Genomic DNA, 21808 nt, shown 5'->3' with positions numbered 1-21808 from the left:
GCGGGTAGATATTGGTATGTTTCCTCTGGCTCTATTGTGATGCTGCTTAGTTGGTGTGCCTGCATTCTGGGAGGGAAGGAATTTGGTAATTATTTGTAGTAAAGGTGGAGTGGAAGTATTCTGGAAGAATTATGTTTGCCAGTCAACTGGATCAGTGACATGCAGGGGTATAGAGTTTACATTTAGATGATTTGAACTGTGTTTAGACACACTGATAGTTCTTATAGGTGGCGATATAATTTTTTGGGAGTGGAAGAGAAGTTCTGAATGAGAACGCCTTCCCCTAATCAGTTTGCTGGTAAGTTCTTCTTCCATGCATATATACAGTTAATCTTTTGTTGTTTAGCTACCGTGTTCTTCCCCAGTCAACATGGGGGCTTTCGATCCCCAAGCAGTTGCACGCAGTTTTTAGTGCGCAAGACCAGGTCAAATCACCCACTGGCAATATATGGGGCCAACATTTTAAGTCAAATTATAAAGTTATATTCCCCATAATTATGTCCTGGGGGGGGGAAACACATTGATATAGGTGCATAGTTACAACCTATATCTGCCGAATCACCATGTATACCGAAGCTGTACATGTATACTGATGTGTCTTTGTCAACGCTCATACACAGACAGGCCACCAGATACTATATTATGTCACCTATAGACCTTGATGAGCAATGTGGATGTCAATGGTAAGTTAAGTACATGCATGCAATGCAGTTCATGATCAGGGGAAGTTGATAATGGAGGGTTAGTAGTGCATGCATGCATGTGCTTATATCACGTTGTCAAGGTTACATGCAAGCGTGTTATAAAAGTTATTCAGTCCCTTCTGTGCTATATTTTTTTATTACACGGTCACCTCTGCATATAAACCCATAATATATAGCATGATAATCCTCGTGTTTTATTTAGTATACAACACTAGCCATCTCTTAATTACACCAAGAGTTAATGATTATATACATGCATGTAGCAAATAAATTTTTGTTATCCTATAGCTATAATGTTCAGACTGATAATAATCGAGTTCTTTGTAGCTCTAGCTGTTACTAACGAAATTTACACACATCCACAACACTCATGATCTGATCTCTGACTCACCACTATAATTATAGGAGCTGTGACCAGTGATGGACTAACTCCACTGGGACTGGCAGTCAGAGAGGGGCACCTGAACATTATCAAGTACCTCATCACAGAGTGCAATGTGGATATCAATGGTAAGTTAGGTTAGGTGCATAATTATGTGAACAAGTCAGCAGAATTATAATACGATCCTGTTGATGGCACTCACCGAGTCATAACTATAATTATTAAAATTATATCCATGCAATGAGGGGTATATCCTTCAGACTAGCGCTTGCATGACTTGTATATATATGTGCATGGTTATTCAGTATACAATACTGCATGTAGCCATCCGGCCAGGTATAGTGGAACCTCTAATAAAGCTTAGGAACAATGTCATTTATTTATGTTTCAATACACAGGTGTTTGACAGGTTATAGCAAAATGCCTTTAATTTACAGTGCAACAACCAAAGAGAGTAGATTTTTTTTTTTGGTACACATTTTTTACATTTTGTGGTATATCTTCTAAAGTAAAAGTGATATGATCTATTTGAGTGCAGGTACTGAAAGTTCAACTATTGGCGCTTCCATTGGACCACCACCTGTTACATCACATGACATCATCAGTATAAAATGGCTGTCTGAAGATGTGTACTTCCGAAAATATGTTAGGAATAGAAGTAGCTTATTTGTTTGAGTTAAGATCTGAAATTTGTTTTGCATGTACCTGAGTATATTGCTCATCTTTTGAGCTTCAACGGAAGTCTGGGCTACTAGTAAGTTCTGAGAAATACTGCATTTTGTTGTTTTTTGGTGGCAAATATGTTAGGAATACAACTTTCGATTTTATATTAGTTAAGGTCTGATTTTTGAGCAGCATGTACTACAATAGTGTACTTTTCATCTGTACTAACTTACAGGAGTTAGGCTAGCCTCTTCTTTGCTAGAGCGGCCCATCTTGTCAAAAACAGTGCTTTTTATGACTTTTGGGGCAATTTGGCTACGTAGTAAGCTCAATTACCACGCCCCTGTGACACAGAATGACCAAAACCAACTGTGTATTTGCAGGTAGACATCACATGACCTTTGGATGTAGCAAATAACAACAAGATGATTTGTGATGTCACAAATCAATGAATATCATTGCATACGTCAGCAAAAGTAGCAAAACGGAGCAAAATCACCATTTTTGACAAGAAGGGCTGCTCTAGCAAAGATGAGACTTGTCTAGCTCCTGTAAGTTAGTACAGATGAATTCTATGCTATTGTAGTACATGCTCCTCAAAAATCAGACCTTAACTAGCATAAAATCGAAAGTTGTATTCCTAACATATTTGCCACCAAAAAACAACAAAATTCAGTATTTCTCAGAACTTACTAGCAGCCCAGACTTCCGTTGAAGCTCAAAAGATGAGCAATATAGTCAGGTACATACACAATAAATTTCAGATCTTAACTCAAACAAATAAGCTACTTCTATTCCTAACATATTTTCGGAGGTACACATCTTCAGACAGCCATTTCATAGTGATGATGTCATATGATGTAACAGGTGGTGGTCCAATGGAAGCGCCAATAATTGAACTTTCAGTACCTGCACTCAAATAGATCATATCACTTTTACTTCAGAAGATATGCCACAAAATGTGAAAAAAAATAATATAAAAAAAAATCTACTCTCTTTGGTTGTTGCACTGTATATTAAAATTGGAAAAAATGCTAGCTTATAGATGTTGTGAATAAGTGTTTTTTAACTGAAGGTTCAATTCAGCCACCTCTGCACTCACTCTCAGTGATACCTCTACACAGTCAGTCAATAGGGCTGCAAGAATAATTATATTATAAGAGAGTCCGAAACAGTTAACAGAACAATTACACATAAAATGACGAACCTATATTCTACGTGTCTACGGTATGCTACCTCAGGACTACTGTAAACTATGAAATATGCATATCACAGCCATGCACCTTAGGATTGGTCCCCATGCATGCATAGTCTATTGCGGTCATGTGATGCATCACTGAGTTCTAAACACAGTACACACAATGATACTAACCACTACACTCACACGTACCTGACAGCTGCTTGTCACGGTGGTCCAGGCTGAAACCATTTAAAGGATCAGCTAGTTCATCTACATGAGAGAAGAGTACGGGCTTTCAAGCAATTACTGATTAAGCACGCACATTGTTCAGTTTCAATATACATATGTACACAGCGCAAAATTTTGGAGGTTCTTATAATTGTTTTGCTGCTTTCGAGGGTTAGTTCTCCACGTCTACGAAATACGAAGGTATCAAAGGACAATGACATTTTTTAGAGGCCTATACTTCATGCATGCATGCATATGCAATTTAAGCACTTTGAAAATGTCGCGCTTATACGGTATAGTTGATCTTGCACAAAATCGGAATTTAAACAAAAAGCTTAGCGCTATAATAGCTAGTTCTGGCATTTCTCATTTTCTGAAAGTTAAGATATTGCTATGCTCTCACCTATTCTTTGAGTATTCTGATGGGCCGATTTTTCTCCAGTGTTTTGGCTACACACTTGTCGTACCCTCTTGTGGAAAGCTCCACCCACAACCTCTTCGTCCAACCAGTGAAGAGACGCTATGTAGTTACAAGGTGACTCTGTAATAATAATTGGAGGATTTAGTATTAGTTTCATGGCAACATAATTATATCTTTAGCTATCATTGTTATACCCACATATTTTTTGCCGTTGAAAGTTAATACGTACGTAGCTTGTTGCAAATAATTATGTGCGAAAATATTTATCTCTTTAACATTATTTTATCGAGGCAAATAATTATGTATGGTACCTTTGAATAGTGTATAGGTGGGTGAAAGGCACACTGGATTGGTGATGGGTGTGGTTTGTGATGATTGTGACATTGTGAGTGTTCGGAGACTATATAGCGACGCCAACGGAAGAAGAGAATCTAAACTGTGTAAGTGTGTGTGCATGTGTGTGGAGTGGATGTATATAATAATTATAGTGTGTGTGTATGCGTGTGCGTGTGTGTGGTGTGGTTTCAATACAGAACACTCAGTTCAATAGTTAAGGCTGATCACAAAAAGTAAGAAATATTGTTTGTGTACATTTTTATTGACAACCCAAATATATACATATTTACAGTACGTGGCATAGGAAGGGGGCTCTAGGGGCTGGACCCCCCATCTTTCTACGCTATTTAAGTAGATGAATAAAAGTTCATAGTGCAGCTTGTGAACATTATTTTCAAGCTACACTATGAACTTTTTTTCATTCAAAAACTAGAGCCCCCCCCCCCCATGAGCCCCCACCTATTGAAAAATTGCTTCCTACGCCACTGACATGTATCACATTGGTATACTCATTCGCTAATAACATAATTATCTCACCTGCTGATTAGGTTCCCTGCTACATTCAGAGAGATTAGTCTCTCCATCTGCTCCATCCCATCTGAATAAAAAAGTCACTTAACTTTATCCTATAATTGCTACTTTTCTTTAGTACAGTTTTATAGACGCTAATTGTCTACCAAAAAGCAGCTTTGTTTGGAAACACAAGCAGTAATATCAGGTATAAAACAGTAGTGAACAGACGTACCCAATGCTTTGATCTGATTGGAGGATATGTCCAACTGCTCTAGTTGTGTTAGAGTGTCTAGTGGAGCTACTGTTGAGAGTTGATTGTGTGAGAGGTTCAGTACACACAGTTGTGTGCAGTGGGGGAGGGAGCCAAGACCCGTGAGGGCTGTGTGAAGTGTGAAGGTTGGGGGGGCATTGGGAGTGGGCGGGTATGTGTATGAGGGTATAGTATGAGGTGATTTAAAAAAAATTTCCCTGTACAGAGTATAATCAGTGTAGACGTGTGCCTTGGCTAGTTATGCCTCGGTGCGCATGCGCAAGCGAGGTATACGGTAGTGTGTCTGTGTGTGTATAGACTGCTATATATACAGCTACTCAAAGATCAACGAACTGTAAGTATAAGAGTTTCTATAGGCTTCTAGTAACGTTTTCTTGGATACTAATTCGTGGATTTGCAAAATAATGCTTCGTTCTCGAGTTATGCCTATAGTTTTGCTTTTTGGAATGCCATTGCAGCCTTTTTTTTTTTTTTTTATGAAAGATTTAGCAATTAATTGCAAGGATACACAAATAGCTACAAAGCTAGGGTGAAGTGAGTCCTATATAACATACGTTTTAATAGTTACAACATGTCAACTAGATGTGAATACAGATGAGACTTAAATGAACTTATACTAGTACAGTCTACTAAAGTAAAGTCCTTGTGGTTAACCAGCCTATTCCATATTGTGATTGCATGCGGAAAAAATGAGAATTTGTAAAAGGATGTTCTACATTGGTAGGGGACCAGAGTAAAACAGAAGAGAAGAAGAGCGTGTAGCGAAACTTGTCCATGGAGTGTTGCTACTCTACTTAGAACGCTAGCTATAATGAAAGCACCACAGGTGCTGATGCCTCGGTAGAGATGCCAAAGCTACATAAAATTAAAGCAGCAGTCCAATAATTACAATCATGCATGCATGCAAACTCAAAGAGTGGGTAATGATATATAGTTCCTATGACATCATACACTGTGTAACTATAATAGTAACATGGTCCAGTGAACTGTTATAATTATATAGCCTCCTATTATATTAAACGCTATAATGCCAGCTAGTGTTGTATATACCCTGAACTATGTGAGAGGTTACCTTGATGAGACAAGTCCAGTGTGTATATAGACTCCAAATCAAATTCTCCACTTTTTTTTTTCACTTCGATTTCTATACCAGAAATCACAGTTAAAATCTCGTAGAATATAGTTAGGTACAACTCCTACATTTTTGGGCTAAGCTATATGTACACTATCACAGAATGATCTACTGAAAACAAAATATTGAATCGGTCTGGCAATATACAATTCAAGTTATGGATCACAAAAACAGGCCTGATAATATCCACAAAATAAACCATCCCCACACATAGTCTCGTGAGCATGCAGACATTGGGAGAGGAGGCCTATTAAGGTATGTATTAGCCTTCTTGTTGTACAGAGTAAATAATCAACATATTTTCACATCCATTTTATCCTCTACATTACAGGGTGTCACCGCCCACTAAACAAGTATAGTCAAATTCTGATTGGCACTGCCAACATTCCAGTAAGGGTCATGAAATCAGTGCAATAGTGACCAGATGCGAGATTACCCTACATAGCGAGCAATAGAAAGCAGTATTTAGAGGTATGTACACATTACTTTGTTATAGCTAATGTTGCCTCTGTACTGCCCTGATTGTAGTCTAACCCTATCATTTAAGGGTATACTGTACATGTTGCTACAATACCTGAACACATGCTGTCATCTTGGTATGCAATACACAGTCTCTTCAAGGCCTCAAACACCCCTGGTGCACATAGACGTGAAAGAGTTGACACTTGTATATAGCTGTACGTAGCCCCACCCCTCTTTTGCAGCAATGTCAGCAGTTATGTCGTGCGCATGTGCAACATTTTTTCTTTCTCGCACACGTTGTCCAAGACAAGATGAAGGTTCGTTTTATATCCACTCTATACAGTACGTACAAGCATTACATGGGTCTTATACCGCTACCATGTTATTGATAAAGTGTTCTTTTTTGGTCCCCACAGCTAAACGTGGCCTATCCAGCCACTGGCTGTCAGAAACTCATCGATATTGATGATGAATTGAAAGTGTAAGTGTGCAATGTGTTAGCTTGTGAATGTGTTCTGGACGATTGTGGGGCATTACTCTTAGTACTTTAATAGTGGTCCTTGGCAAAACACTGTCTAGACATTGCATCGTATGTGTGTGTCGTAATGATATAAGTACAGTAGTACAACGCCACGGAGGCCCTAAAATGAAGCACCTACCATAATTGATGTAATTACAGGCCACCATAATTTAAGCGCCACGTCAGCATTAACATGATTTTTTAGGTCCTAAAAAGAATGTCGACTTTTACTGAAAGTATTTTTTCTGGCGCTTATAAAAAGGCTTGTTTTGTGACATCAAGACAATCATCCTGCATCTTTGACTTCCTTCGCACTTCTAAACAGTTATCTAACCCATAGCTACAGTCAATGAATGTTGTTCACGAGTCACTCAGCTCTCAACAGTGCAGCTAGCATTAATGCAACTGAGCTAGACCACGTCCATTTTCTCTACAAATTCTTTACTAGCTGTAGAACATAAGCGCCAGCTGGGCTGAACACAATTTTTTATTCTAAAAGATGCCTCACTAAGAAGTAGAATAAATTTTTTCTGGCGCTGTAATTACATCAATTACGATACAGTACAGTCCTTATTATAACGGTCTCGGCAGTCGGCCCTTTAGGACCATTTAGTGCACGGTCAATTGTGTGCATTTTAGTGCTAGTACTAGTTCTGTAGCTCTGTTCTTTAAGTCTTGTACTAGTTCTAGTTCTGAAGGCTAGAAGGAGCAGGAATCTAGTTAGTGTTGCTACTTTTGAAAGGTGGAAACAGAAGAAATGACTGCCAAGCAGCATAGAAGAACCATCTTGTTGAGTCACTCAAGGAAAAAACTTATAAGTATTTTGATGGACGGCTCCACAGCTATAATTATGTCAGGCCATCAGAGTATTATTATGTTTAAATCCTTATAATAAGCACTGCAGTATAGCTGTAATCACTTTTTGGTGCTTTTAATGTTTGAGACATCAAGACAATCATCCTGCATCTTTGACTCACTTTACACTTCTGAGTAGTTGTCTGACCCATAGCTGCAGTCAGTGAATGTTGTTTACAAATCATTTCACTATCATTATTGTATTGACCTGTGATGCAAACCACAAAAGTATTTTATTTAATGTGTTTATATCCATTGCTCAGGCGACCATTTTACGACAAGCGCATGTCTGCTGAAATGGAGTGTGAATTCCTTGGGGACGAATGGAAGGTGATTTAAGAGAGCTAGTGTAACTTTAACAAGCCATTATAATTACATGTACATAATAGCGTAAAAATTATGTATCCCCTCGAACGATAATTATGCGAAGTGTCAGTTTAAAGTGTAAATAGTTTGTGGCAATTTGTATTCAAACACACTCCACACACACACACACACACAGGGCTATGTGGTTCGTATCAGCGGTGGCAATGACAAGCAGGGTTTCCCCATGAAGCAAGGTGTCCTCACTAATGGCCGTGTTAAGCTCCTCCTCAAGAAGGGGCACAGTTGTTACAGACCCAGACGCACTGGAGAGAGGAAACGCAAGTCAGTGAGAGGCTGCATAGTGGACAGCAACCTGAGTGTGCTCAATCTAGTCATCGTCAAGAAAGGTAAGTACACAACTCTGCTGATTTAGATGTACTCTGATAGAGAATTGGCACAACTATTGTTACATTGGCATTGGTGGTTTTGGCTGTATTGGAATGAAGCAGGGTACGTGTTATACAGGATTTTGAAGTAGAAGGGGGAAATAAGACATGTTTTTGCATGTAACCAGAAAAGTTTGCTAAAAAAAGGTCAACTGTTATTCAATACGTTAGTATGTGGCTATGGACACTCGTCATACCAGTAGTACCTGATTACAAATGTTGGGGGGGGGGGGGTTGGAGCCAGAGGAGGATTTCCCTCCCCCTGTATGACACCCTGTGAAGGTTGTCCAATTCTAATTTAGAGCTAATGCATTTTGATGTGTGTATACAAGCAGTATTCATCTACTTGTGCTAATATCATTATCCCGATTTTGGAGTCTTATAATGCCACATGCACACACGCTAGGTGAGACTGATATTCCTGGACTGACGGACGACGTGAAGCCTCGTCGACTCGGCCCAAAGAGAGCAAGCAAAATCCGCAAACTATTCAACCTCACCAAAGAAGATGACGTCCGTAACTACATCATTAAGAGACCGCTGCCAAAGAAAGACGACAAACCTCAACGTTTTAAGGCTCCCAAAATTCAACGTCTCATTACACCCGTTCGTCTGCAGCGTAAAAGACATCTACTGTCCCTGAAGCGTAAGAGAGGCGAGAAAGCTCGACAAGAAGCTGCTGAGTACGCAAAAGTGTTGGCACAAAGAGCTAAAGAAGCGAGGAGTTTGAGAAAGCAGCGTTTGAGTAGCAAGAGGTCCAGCACTTCCAGTACCTAACTGACTGTGGACTGTGTTGAGATAGTTCCGCCGTGTGCATGGTTGTCAATGAAACTCTCTATCTGTGAAGTTTAAAATTATATATTCCCTATTGTTGAATAATAATTATTGTGTCATTGCATGTAAAAGTTGGTACTGTATAGATTCAGAATTTGCGCATAAGATACAAACATAATTATGCTGAAAAATGTGTGGATAATAGTGTAGTGATGGGATCTCATTGTTATTCACAAGTGATTAAGTCATGTGGCCATTATTTATTCGTAGTTTCTCAGAAGCCTGGTACCTATACTGCATGCAATGTCTTTACTAATACCATCCCATATTTGCATGTGCCCTAAGTGTAAGTATTTTTTTTATTTACTATAGTATATATAGCTCTTCCCCCTCGATCAATTGACATTACTTTGGAGGCGTGGCCTAAATTAATGAGCCCCAGAGTCATAAACCTCTTGGCCTTATAATTGCCTACTGCAGATTATTGCAACACAAAAAATAGACATTCCAAAACAATTTAGACATTACTAAAACGGGTGTGTCTACTCCAAGGCCGCACACACAATTCTAGGTAACATGCTTTTAGAAATATACAACAGGTGTGCACTATAAAGAATAATGTGGTTTTGAAACATGTATACACAGACGTACGTACGTAAGCACACTCAATAAACTGTCCAAACAACAAAACATTTGCTCAATCAAAGCAGTCCACAACATCACGATGAATTAAAGGACTCGCAATAAATTATCGTATCAAATTATTAGCTCGTTTGGCCGCCTCCTGATCTGTGATTGGACGCCTGAATAATAGGATGTGAGGTTCAGGGGTGTGGAGCATGTAGTGGCACCATCCCTGTGATTGTGTGACCCCCATACTACGCCATTCCTCCTCCGTCATGAGCCGCCGATTCGGCATTTTCTTACAGAGCTCCTTGGGGAGAATCACATGTCTGTGTGTGTGTGTGATATAAAATAAAGATATCTCTATCAGGCACTGACAGGGGTCAAAATTCACATTTCACAAAATGGGGAACCAGATATCTGCGTATTGTGAAATGAAAGTTTTGCAGCGATAACACAGTCGTGTACATATAAAATGCAGTGGCGACAATAAATTATATAAATTATTATTTTCAAGCGCCCTGTGCTAATGATATTATAAGATTAGAGCGAGCAGCTCCCCAGTCCTGTATGAAGTTCTGGACGTTTAATCACATGACTAGAAACAATAAATTGTAACGATGAACTTGTAGTGATCCAGGCACGCTATGCTGGACCTCCTGTATATACTGACTTCAATGTAATGCGACCTCTCAAACACCCTCGAACTTAGGCAATTATACCTCTCTAAAAGTAGCGACATGTGTGTTGATAAATTAATGTCGCGTCATGGAAGTAAATGTAGCCTCAATTCTAGCCCACAGGAAAATATGGCGCAATATCAGTGCCATATTGGAGGTCGTACTTGTATATAGGGTACTAATTCTGGAATAGAAAATATATATTTTTACCATAATTATAGCAGGTAATTTTCGTGGGGTAAAAATTCGAAAACGGTGATTTTTGTGAGTAAAAAATTTCGTTTAGTTTCATTGCATTCATACATTCCGGTAAGCCACGCCTACGCTAAAGTTTCATGGAGGTCAGCTTGCCCATGAAAATAACGAATTCTTTTACCCCTCGAAAATTACCCGCTATACGATAGAAGAAATACTTAGTGATGCTCTTATCAGTTTTGGTACACAAATAATTTTGTAGGGTACCTACTTTTAACATACCTGAACTGGAAAGAGTACCCTCAAATAAAAACTCTACACCCCTAAATAGGTTAAAGCACCTCTTTTACTTCTACTCAGGGATGTGGCTTGCATTTTATTTAGAGCGCAGCCTTAGAGTTTGAGTGCACTATATATACAGTATGTCTTCAGGTTATTAGAATCCCTTAGAACATGCACTTATCAATAGTGGGAACTCTGGTGTAACTAGGCTGATATATACAAGAGGATTTATAGAGAACTGTTGGCTACAGAACTATAAATTGATTATGTGTTCTAATAACCTGAAGACATGCCGTGCTGGTGCACTCAAACTCTAAGGCTGCGCTCTAAATATAAGCCAAACCCCTGGGTAAAGGTTAAAGTATGTGTCCTTTAACCTTAGGAATTATTAGCTAAAGAGGGTACTCTTTCTAGTTCAGGTATATAGAAAAGTACGTACCCTAAACAAAATATTTGTGTACATGCAGGGTGTCATACAGGGGGAAAGGGGGGATATCCCCCCTAGCTCCAATTTCCCCCCCCTTTCAATTATGACTGAGTGTCCATAGCTGGGTATTGAAATAACAGTTGACCTTTTTTAGCAACATTTTCTGGTCACTTTCTCATTTCCCTCCTCTACTTCAAAATCCTGTATGACACCCTGACATGTACCTATTAAAGTGATAAAGAACTGGCCCCACAGTGTTTCTTGTTATAGTCTACACTAAAAGTGTACCCCTTATATATTTTCTACACCAGTTGACAAAAAAGAATATATACCTGAGTCTAGATGCAAACACCGTACATACGCACTAATACTGCACCATAGGGGCCTTAAGAATACGATGCAGTGTTCCGCCAACACGGTCATTATCAATCAAGCTGTTTTACTGCATACAATACACTAGTCGTCATTTTATATGCTAGCTCTTTGCCAGCAAGGGCATTATCTATTTAAACGAAGAATGGGGCAGGGTGACTCTAAACAATAATTATTTCTTCAAAACAATCTCGTGTTAGCTTGTGTAGAAGTAGAATATTAGCTGACCAGCTAGTAAACTCTGGTATTCTTCTTCAGTTTGTAGATAGATAGAAGCAAGAGCTCTTCGAGCCACCCTCAGGATTATCGTAAACAGCTGGTAAGTCACTGTTTTAGTTTTTGTTAGAGTCTAATATTTGATGACTAAAATCAGCTATGACCACACGATTTTTGCAGTAAAGTTTTGCCATCTAGTTAGCGTACTGGTAGCTAGCAAGCGCTGTAATAGTTACTTATGAGCAGTGAAACAGTACAGACACATAAAAAATGTCTTACAAGAAAATGGCTATAGCTCTAAATAAGGCACTCCATAAAACTACAAGATATTTTAGAGCCAGCACAGGTACAAGCTAAAAAGGCTGCAAAACACTAACACCTACAAAACACTAACACATAGCCTAAAGGAAAATATTCATCGCCAGAGGGCACAGTATACAAGCTAAAACACAAGCTACAAAAATACAAACACAACCTATAAACACACACACAGCCATCTCACCTGTACTCGTAGACCTCGTCATAGTACTTGTTTGAATAGTAGATATTTGCAATGAGCTCCTTTCTCTTGTTGACATCCATGCCTCGACGTGATTACAAACAGAGAGGGAGATTTCCACTGTGACGTGTTATATATAATTGTGTGAAGACTGTACTGTGCATGTGAAAGCTAGCTCGCGCCAAGTTGATTTTAAACATGAATTCCTGTGTTTTGATTGGTGGCTAGATCTATATCTCCACCCACGTTTGTACTGTTATTTCGAGACCACACCGCGCAGTTTCTATCAGTAGCCTCGGAGACTATCCCAGGGCGGCTGATGTGTGAGACTATCTAGTGAGAGGGGCTGGGATCGAGGCTGAATGATCATGTGGCTGAGCCCACAAGTACATGTACATACGTAGTACTCTGCTGGTGAGCCCTTATAATTATGTCTACTGTATAATTATGTAGAATCTCGCTAATCCTCTGAACGTTCACCTCGATATTGATTTTCTGGCACAGATTGCACATTCACCTTATGAAGTTAACCTTCCCTTTATAATAATTATGCGAATAAAAACAGTAATAATTGACACAACTTGCCAATTTTCAACCTTTAGTATGTGTAGTACTTGCATTGTGAACATAAATAAATAAATATGTTATCTTTCTAACACATAAACACACACATAAACACACACATAAACACTATCAGATTAGTGGAATAACGTGTCACTGGTCTTCACTCGGGGAAAAATGACTGTAACTTAGCATACAGTTTCGTCACTGCTCAATAGTGCATTTGCGAAGAAAATTCCTGTTTGCAATAGCATAAATCCAAATATGTAAAACAGCAGTTTTCCTTCTGTTCTTAGGATCCCGGATTTTCCAGGGTTTTCCAGTAGAGGAATAGATCTGGAGGGAGTAAATATGTGACTAAAGTAACATAATTGGTTATTTATACAAATTTGTACACTTCCATATTGTACAAATTTGCACACTTCCATATTGTACAAATTTGCACACTTCTATAAATTATTGTACCAATTAAATTTTTGTACACTTTCATATTGTACGAATTTGTACACTTTCATATTGTACAAATTTGTACACTTCCATATTGTACAAATTTGCACACTTTCATATTGTACAAATTTGCACTCTTCCATATTGTACAAATTTGTAACAAGTAATGGCAAGGATACTAACCTTGCCAGTGCTTGTTATGAGTGCTATTAATCCCTTATTGCACAAGTATAGCCATACTACTGATTATTAATCGTTTGTGATGCAGTTTTAATAACATTTTTAGCTGCAGTTTTATTATCCGCGGCCGTTATTTGAACGTGTGGTCGTCAAGGCAGTAATTGCATGTCGTTAATGACGATGTGCAATTACTGATACGCGATTAATCACTGTACGAATCCAGTGAATAATAGGACATCATGTGATTATACTAATGAATCTGCTTGCTTTAAGCCTATTATATTCATGGGCACTCGATCCTGATGGGAGTTTCATACTTAAATACCCCACTTGGCATCTGTATCATATATAGCAACTAGAAAAATATGGTTAGCGCATTTATCATTATCTCCCTGGCATATTGAAATGCTGATGTGGACAATAACTTGTATAACTAGTGTTCAAGCTGGCACTGTGCTAATGCCTCTCGCCATGTTTTTGCTTTCGCTCAAAAGTATTAGAGTGTTATCTATAATGAATTTTATATTAAAGTTAGCTTATCTATATAAAGTCACTGAGAAGAAAAGACTTATTTACATGCATCTATTGTTGTTATTTATTGTATTATGTGGCTTACCAGGACCTCAAGAAAGAAGAAAATTGATTCTTCCAGGATCTGTAGTTCAGTGTATATAATATCTAAGAAGAAAAGACCTGTGTACATGCATATTGTTATCTATATTGTTATATGGTAGTGTTTTGTGGCTTACCAGGCCCTCAAGACAAAGATGATTCTGCCAGGAGAATCTGGATCTGGATCTTGGATATCACACATGGGGAATGAGCGCGCATGCGCATTACATCCACAGGAATAATTAAAGGGTGTGTCCAAAGAGATCAATTTCACAAATGGCTACTGCTAGCTAGCTGTTTTAACAGATATTTTCTGAGTATTGTAGCTAACAAAAAGCTAGCGCTTTAGTGCAAAGCTAACTCATATGTTGAATAGAAAGTTTGTGCGGACAGATGATGCTATGAAAGATTCTGAAGAGACTGCAACAGCCTTCAATGTGAGTCAAACTAGCCATAACTTGAGAAAGAAGCTTTAGTTTGCTAATCCACGAGTCAAAATCCAAGAGAACGTGGCTAGAAGCCTATAGAAGCTGTTAGTTTTCGTCGCATTGCAACCGTTGAGCAGTTATAGCTGGAATACACACACACACAGACAGACAGACAGACAGACAGACACACACACAGTCAGCTTTACCGTATCCCTCGTGCGGCTACGCCTCGAGGCATAATTATGCCTCGAAGCGTAGCCGCACAAGGGATATGGTAAAGCTGACTGTGTGTGTGTGTGTGTGTCTGTCTGTCTGTGTGTCTGTTCCAGCTGTAACTGCATGCTCAACGGTTGCAATGCGACGAAAACTAAAAGCTTCTATAGGCTTCTAGCCACGTTCTTTTGGATTTTGATTTGTGGATTTAGCATTAAAGCTTCTTTCTCGAGTTATGGCTAGTTAAATAAAAAATTATTTATATAGCCAGAGCACTCTCAAAGGTGCTCCACATTTATTAAAGCATAAGCAAGTGACATGTGCATTCCTAGCTGTCACATCGTACATCATTTTCACAATTAGCACGTACCTGCTGAAGCGTTGTCAGAGCAAATTGAAGAGGTAAGGTTGGTACTGTATCCCAATTCCAGTATCCAAAAACTGTTCCCATTTGAAATAAGAATCATCGGACAACCAAATAGAGTCTAATTATGTTCTAGAATCTAGGACAGATATTAACATTCGACAAACATGACTGCTGGTAGGTGATTCTTGTGCAGAGGTGGCTATGGAACAATTTACTTGTTAGCTTGGGACACTGCGAGGTAAACAAAGGAGAAAATTAGCAATTGCAGTCAAATAATAAGTCTAGAATAAATCATACCCCCTCATTATAATTATTTTTGAGTGCAGATCTTAACATAGATCTACCTTCTATAAATGGTACGGTCAGTGCTGACAGCAAGTTGATACGTGGTTGTCCTAAAAGAGTAGCTATGTACTAGCTATAATTAATTATATCTATCTAGATAACAGACAGCTGCATGTAGCTGGACAAGTTTGCAACATCATAGCTATAGCAACACCATGTGCAGCTGGCAAGAATATAGCTAGTTCAGCTCAATTAAGCAAGCTGAAAATATTATACAGTGAAGCTTTTGTGGCAGCTACTCTTCCCACAAGTGAGAAATGGGTCATCACTCCTTCATCCAAGCAGAAGGTGGCACCCTAGTCGAGTCACGTCACATCTCCAACAACAAGTGAGACCATGGTTTCTTGAAACCAGGGAAAACTGATTTACCTACTCTGAAAGGAGAAGAGTTGTTCTCTTTTGCTGGCATGAATATGATATTAAGAAGACATTCAATCACCGATTTCAAAAAGGCAAAGAAGAACGATGCACATGCATGCTAAAGAAGAAGAAAAAGAAATGGGAGCACACATCGACACAAAAAAATTGGTATGTTTGACCATAGATTGAAAAGTTAGAGGGATTGGAAACAAAGGTACTCAGCCCACCAGTATACGCTTACCTTGGAAATATCTTTTTTTACTGGGTCTGATCAGTCAGTAGATCTAGCAAGTATACATAGGCATGTTATACAGCCCTGAAAAAGATGTCTCGAAGAAACACAACTTTCTTATTTTAAAAGAGTTATAGCTACCCATCAAAAAGTTTAATAGCCTCGCTTATAGGGCATAACATGAATGCTAAAAGCATAACGTGCACCACTCTGTTGCAAATCCCTCTAATTCAATCTAACCCACTTACATGTATATAATAATGACAGATGAGATTTATATGAATGTCTGTCCGTTTTAAATTGCAGGTTTAAAGGACATCCTTATTCAAAACTGTGGCGAGCCACCTAAACACATCATTTGCTCATTTGCTAAAGAAGGTGGACAAGCAATTTGTCAATGAAGACAATGACATAAATAGATGACATAATTGTACAGTGGACAAAAAGTCCGCAGAGGTAAGTTGTGTATACAGCTAATTAATTTTTATACAAGCATGATACCGTATATATAGCAGGTAATTTTCGTTGAGGGAAATTTTTGTATACAGCTCAGGATAGTGACATTGAATCTATTGCGGTAGAATAATTTCGTAGTTTTAATTTTCGTATAATGCTCTTCAATATGAAATTAACAAAAATTTCCACCATACAAAAATAACCCGCTATACGTATGATTATAATTATACAAGCATTTACATATCAGGAGTGTACGGTGGCCAAGAAGGGTCACCCATGTCCGCCTATTGCCACAATTAATCGCTCGCAGAAGCTTTGCTAGCTGCGCTCGCGGTGGCGTGACCAGTTATGTCTTTGACTCTGTGCAGACTTACCTGAAAAATTGTTGGCGGTTATTTGTTTAACCACGCGGGCATTAGAAATAATTTAATTACGTTTAATGTGCTTACCGCAAGCGCTTGATTTTTAACGCCCGTGGCTAATGCACCTATCAATGCAAAGCCCCACTACCCCCTCCCAGGACAATGGGGGGCTTTGTCAATTTGGAGGTGCAAAAGACTCTCCCCCTGGGCAATTTTATTTGACAAACCCTTGCCAAATACCCCAGGGCATGACAGTTTGACACAATAATAATTGCAATACAATATAGAGACAAACGGCTATGATAGTACTAACGTACAAAGTTCCCACCTCAGGGCTAGGTTTTACTAACAAAGCTCCCAGAAATCCCCCCTTGTCCCGGGAGGGGAGTAGTGGGACTTTGCATTGATAGGTGCTGCATAACAAAGCCACGCGCGGCATAGGCATAGGTGAGTGACCCTTCTCGGCCACCGTATAGGTGAAAATATAATTATGAGAGACTCGTTGTTTAATTAATGTATACAAATTTGTACAGATCTGATGATTATGTACTAAAAATATAGTACAAATTTGTACATTAACATTATTTTTGTACAAATTTGTACAATTTCCCAATTTAAAGATTGTGCAAATTTGTACAATTGTAAATTATTCTTTTCTCAATAATTTTCCAGGTTCAATGGCCGGTTTTGAAGATGAAAAAGATGAAAAATTTGACTCTGACTAACTATACTAGTGAAAAAAGAACGATATTTAACATCTGTAAAACTATTATTATCCCGCTGTCCTAAAATGGGACATTTATCGATGTATTCTGACAACGTGCAATTATACAGCAAATATTACACAAATGTTAGCATCTTAGAACCTATTTCATAAAGGGAACCTGTAGATCATAACCAAACTCGTCTCATGAAATGCAACCATCACTTCTTGCTATTAGTCTCGCAAGCCAGACATTTCATTCGGGGAGGGGAGGGGAGGGGAGTAGCGTCGAATCCAGGCCATTTAAAATACGTATTTTACGGCCTGGATTCGAGGCTAGGAGGGGAGGGGAATAAACATTAGACTCGCTGGCCAGTCCATCTTGGGAATTGGCACTGGTCAACTGCCAATCATCGATATCTCAGTACTGATTCAGTAATGACCAATCACAGTGCAGAAGCAATGTCATGTGACACACTTCACCCACGTAATTCGTTGTAGTTGGACTGGATATTATGTTGTGTTAGATAAACCACGGGACACAACCCACATTCACTTGATAGTTACGCAACTCTGGTCAAACCACAAATTAAAACTCTACTAGAACACATTGATTGACCATGCAGTCCCAATCCCTAAGATAGACTGGCGAGTTTAAGTAAACACGTTACAGATGTACTATCTTGTGCAGCAGTCTAAGTGGTTAGTGGTTTACGTTAGAGATAATTCGGTAATTTCACTATGTGAAACCATGCATTCATGCACATAATTAGATTTGTATTTTAATACATGCCTGTAGGTATAGCAAGTGCACCATGCAGCAGTGTGCTGTTTCACAGACACTTAAGTCATCAACTATACTCATGACTATATATATATACTTGATATAGCCTCGGTCCCAGGCCGATTTGTTATTAATAGAACAAAGTTGAAAAGCGTGGAAACAAGAAATCCGGCGAGAGCTGGCAGAACTCCATTCGTTATATATGCCATGTATATGCATGCATGCATACGAATTGTGTACTGTTAGGTTTTATTATACATGCATAGTTGTTGTACATGCATGCATGTTCATGACATGACGGCAGGGATTGAATATGCATGCATGCATGCATGGTTTATCGCTTTCTACTATATCCATGTATGCATGGTAAAACCTATAGTGCATGTAAAATCATGCATTATTCGCCAAAAAAAGTGAATTCCAACCACGCCTTTGACCTCTATAATAATATTATAGATCTCCATTATAATCATATCGAAGCTCCAAAAATATATCCGTGGAGAACTATATACCACGATAATTACGGAGATTATCATGCATCTACAACAGCAGTAAAATCAAAACGGCACAGTCAACTATATAATAATAATTTATCAAAACAAGTAAAGGTTCTACCATAATTTTTTATAGCAGGTAATTTTCGGAGGACAAAATATTTGTGGTTCAGAAATATTGAGACATTTTGTGGGTAATATTTTCGTCGTTGCTGCATGCTTGCATGGACTGCAGATAAATGTATAGGCAAGGTCGGCTTCATTCGTGAGTGCAATATTCGTGGTCAAACTTTCAACCACAAAAACCACGAATATTTTACCCCACGAAAATTACCCACTAATACTGTATATGTGCATAGTAAAACTATTTAGTCAAGAAACTTGATACTTATGATCTTACGGTGCATGGGAGTCAAAGTCAGACTAGACTATTAAATCAACAGCACTATAATTATACATACATTGGCACAACGGTTACCATGCAATTATACATGCAGCATTGAAAAAATGCAATAATTATAATAGAAAGGTTATATTCGATCTGTAAAATATACATGCATGCACATGCTATACATGACTGCATTCAAGTATATTCTTCTAAAACTGAAGCTAATTAGTTGAGTTCTCTATACAAACTATTACTAAAGTCAGAATGTCTAAATAAATGTCACTCATGTTTTGATTCAATTAGCCTCTGAACACTTCAACTCTCCATGACAATCGCTAGGCCTGCTACACTTTTTGTCTGACCAACATTGGCTGTCACGGCTTGTATATTTCCGGCAATAAAACTGGAACAACCAGTAGCGATCGCAGCTCTGTGCAAATGGTTGAATAGCTTCGGATGACTTAATTTGCTCCCAAGGGCTCGTTTCTTGAGTTGCCAGTGTCAACGTGTCATGAAATTCTTCTCGTATCAAATTATTTAGTTTTGCAGGTATGTTGGTGATGATTGCGTCCACTCCAAGCTGTAAATGCTCTATCAGTGAGGCTTTGTTATCAATAGTCCACGAGTAAACTTTAAAAGTGGCATTATCTGATCCCAATTCGTCTCTTTTTGCAAGAATTCGCTCTAGTCTGCTAGTACCTCGTGGTATGCAGTTAATGATGCCGTCACCAACCCAAATATTTTTCTCAATTCCAATTTCCTTAAATGCTTGTAGAGTTTCTTCAACCGTTGTATCAGTACCACTGAAGTCAAAACCAAACTTATCATATAATTCGGGTCGATTTGATTTAATGTAATTAAGAAATCCTACAAAGAACTGGTTCTGATTAATGGCCTCAGCTCCTAACAAGACATGAATCGGAACATCTTTGCCAAGTGGGAAAAGAGAGTTACTTTGTGTAATAACTTTTGCCAATTTTTCTCCACTGCCTTTAAAATCTGTTATTCCACTTGCTGCTAACTTCAAATCGATCCAAAATAAGGCAACATTCTTGTTTGGATCAACAGCTTTCTCTCTAATAGCTGCAAAATGTGCTGCAACATTGTCTTTTTTGATACAGCTGCGAAAGCAGTCACAGGGAATGCCATGGTAAAATTCCTTTGGGCTGCCATCAGAATTGAAAGCAAGATCGGACTCAATTGCATTGGCAGGATTAACCCAATCATCATTGATTTGAGATTGTCCGTTAACCATATGAGCAACATTGTAGATGGGTCTTTTGCGAAGGCTACTCGATTGAACATTTCTATTGATAATTTCTTCGAGCACTTGTTGTTCATTACTTCCTATAACATAATTATAGGTATTATGGGGCAAGAGTTATTAATAATTATAATAATGGGTATGTAACATGCATAGTTCTATAGCTCTGAGACAGAACATTATTGATGTGCATGCAGTGATCTTACCATGTTTGTTTTCGTCCTGAGCTATCTCTTGTTGAGCCTCCTCTTGAAGGAGTGTCTCAATGGTTTCTACCAGCAGTTTGTCAAGTGCTGAGGGCTTGCTCTCCACTGCATGCAGCAATGGCACTGCAACTGCAGCAAAAAGCCAGAGGGTGACAGCTATCGATCTCTTTGACATTGTATACAGCAGATTCTGAGAAGTCAAAAAGTGGCTCTTGAATGTAGTGGTTCTCTTTTGTAAACATCTGTGGGCAAGTATTGTATCCGCTCACACTGACATTTTCACCTTGTGTTCCATTAGATAAAAATTGGACTGGCTCACATGTGTCAACAACTCTGGCGACACAGCAGCTATGAAATCCATTACAGCCCCGCCCTCCTATTTTGCAAGAGCTTCAACTGATTTTCTAACCCCGGCCTAACACTGTAACACTAGTCTGAACATGGCATATCCTATGCAAGAACAAACGGCTGGTAGCTACTTCCCGCCCCAGGAACAGTACCCTGAGCCAATAGCTCCCTATCCGCCGCCAGAACAGCAAGGGTACCCGGGGCAACAGCAGCCAGCCTATCCGCCGCCACAGGCAAATGGTAAGCAGCTTAACTAGCTGTGTGATAGACGTCTGTCTACTGCATGAATGCTAGAAAATAGCCACAGTGTGAGATTATGTCTCAGACTTAAGTCTTTGTAGGGGGGGGGGGGGGGGGGGTAGACTCGCTGGCCACTCCCATCATCACTATCTTGAGGATTGGGACTGGTCAACTGCCAATCTGCGAGTTGTTCTCATTACCGAAATCGGTAATGACCAATCACAGTGCAGAAGCAATGTCATGTGACATATTTCGCCCCCGTAATTCGTTGTAGTTGGGCTGGGTCTTATGTTGTGTTAGATAAACCACGGGACATAACCCACATTCACT

General features: G+C 39.0%; 4 protein-coding genes and 2 long non-coding RNA genes across 11 annotated transcripts in view; 3 read left to right on the top strand and 3 right to left on the bottom strand.

Moving 5' to 3' along the window:
• Positions 1 to 2224: 2224 nt before the first annotated feature.
• On the bottom strand, positions 2225 to 6518 carry LOC135338514 (leucine-rich repeat-containing protein 61-like). The gene is made up of 8 exons (XM_064534678.1): positions 6405 to 6518; positions 5771 to 5842; positions 4660 to 4806; positions 4452 to 4512; positions 3890 to 4014; positions 3561 to 3698; positions 3140 to 3199; positions 2225 to 2886 (listed from the first exon to the last, which is right to left on the bottom strand). Exons 1-8 carry the CDS (start codon positions 6412 to 6414, stop codon positions 2789 to 2791), a joined length of 711 nt encoding a protein of 236 aa, XP_064390748.1. The 5' UTR covers positions 6415 to 6518; the 3' UTR covers positions 2225 to 2788.
• Position 6519: 1 nt separating this feature from the next.
• LOC135338513 (small ribosomal subunit protein eS6-like) lies at positions 6520 to 9312 on the top strand. The gene is made up of 5 exons (XM_064534677.1): positions 6520 to 6609; positions 6709 to 6773; positions 7931 to 7997; positions 8170 to 8380; positions 8826 to 9312. Exons 1-5 carry the CDS (start codon positions 6604 to 6606, stop codon positions 9194 to 9196), a joined length of 720 nt encoding a protein of 239 aa, XP_064390747.1. The 5' UTR covers positions 6520 to 6603; the 3' UTR covers positions 9197 to 9312.
• A 3872-nt stretch (positions 9313 to 13184) lies between these two features.
• On the bottom strand, positions 13185 to 15747 carry LOC135338645 (uncharacterized). 2 transcript variants are annotated; one of them, XR_010395691.1, is made up of 4 exons: positions 15641 to 15747; positions 15450 to 15527; positions 15300 to 15370; positions 13185 to 13385 (listed from the first exon to the last, which is right to left on the bottom strand). It is a non-coding gene; the product is annotated as an uncharacterized LOC135338645 (long non-coding RNA). The 2 variants fall into 2 exon arrangements; XR_010395690.1 differs by having other exon boundaries at positions 15300 to 15527.
• Positions 14585 to 17922, top strand: LOC135338621 (uncharacterized). Of its 2 annotated transcripts, XR_010395659.1 has the most exons (4): positions 14585 to 14725; positions 15293 to 16169; positions 16540 to 16689; positions 17724 to 17864. It is a non-coding gene; the product is annotated as an uncharacterized LOC135338621 (long non-coding RNA). The 2 variants fall into 2 exon arrangements; XR_010395658.1 differs by lacking the exon at positions 14585 to 14725 and having other exon boundaries at positions 15008 to 16169; positions 17724 to 17922.
• Positions 17923 to 19556: 1634 nt separating this feature from the next.
• On the bottom strand, positions 19557 to 21141 carry LOC135338487 (dermonecrotic toxin LbSicTox-betaIA1a-like). Its single transcript, XM_064534634.1, has 2 exons — positions 20891 to 21141; positions 19557 to 20767 (listed from the first exon to the last, which is right to left on the bottom strand). Exons 1-2 carry the CDS (start codon positions 21063 to 21065, stop codon positions 19716 to 19718), a joined length of 1227 nt encoding a protein of 408 aa, XP_064390704.1. The 5' UTR covers positions 21066 to 21141; the 3' UTR covers positions 19557 to 19715.
• Positions 21142 to 21330: 189 nt separating this feature from the next.
• LOC135338516 (calcium-binding protein P-like) overlaps positions 21331 to 21808 on the top strand; it is an 11222-nt gene continuing 10744 nt past the window's right edge. For 3 of the 4 annotated variants that reach the window (XM_064534683.1, XM_064534682.1, XM_064534681.1), the window contains exon 1: positions 21331 to 21478. In XM_064534683.1, coding sequence (XP_064390753.1) covers positions 21331 to 21478 — 148 coding nt within the window. The remainder of the gene's footprint in view (positions 21479 to 21808) is intronic. The other variant, XM_064534684.1, reaches the window with a different exon arrangement.

The sequence above is a fragment of the Halichondria panicea genome, chromosome 7, assembly GCF_963675165.1.
Source record: "Halichondria panicea chromosome 7, odHalPani1.1, whole genome shotgun sequence".
In the NCBI taxonomy this organism is placed as follows: domain Eukaryota; kingdom Metazoa; phylum Porifera; class Demospongiae; order Suberitida; family Halichondriidae; genus Halichondria; species Halichondria panicea.
The sequence above is the reverse complement of the archived record's forward strand: the minus strand, read 5'-3'. Positions and strand labels throughout refer to the sequence as shown.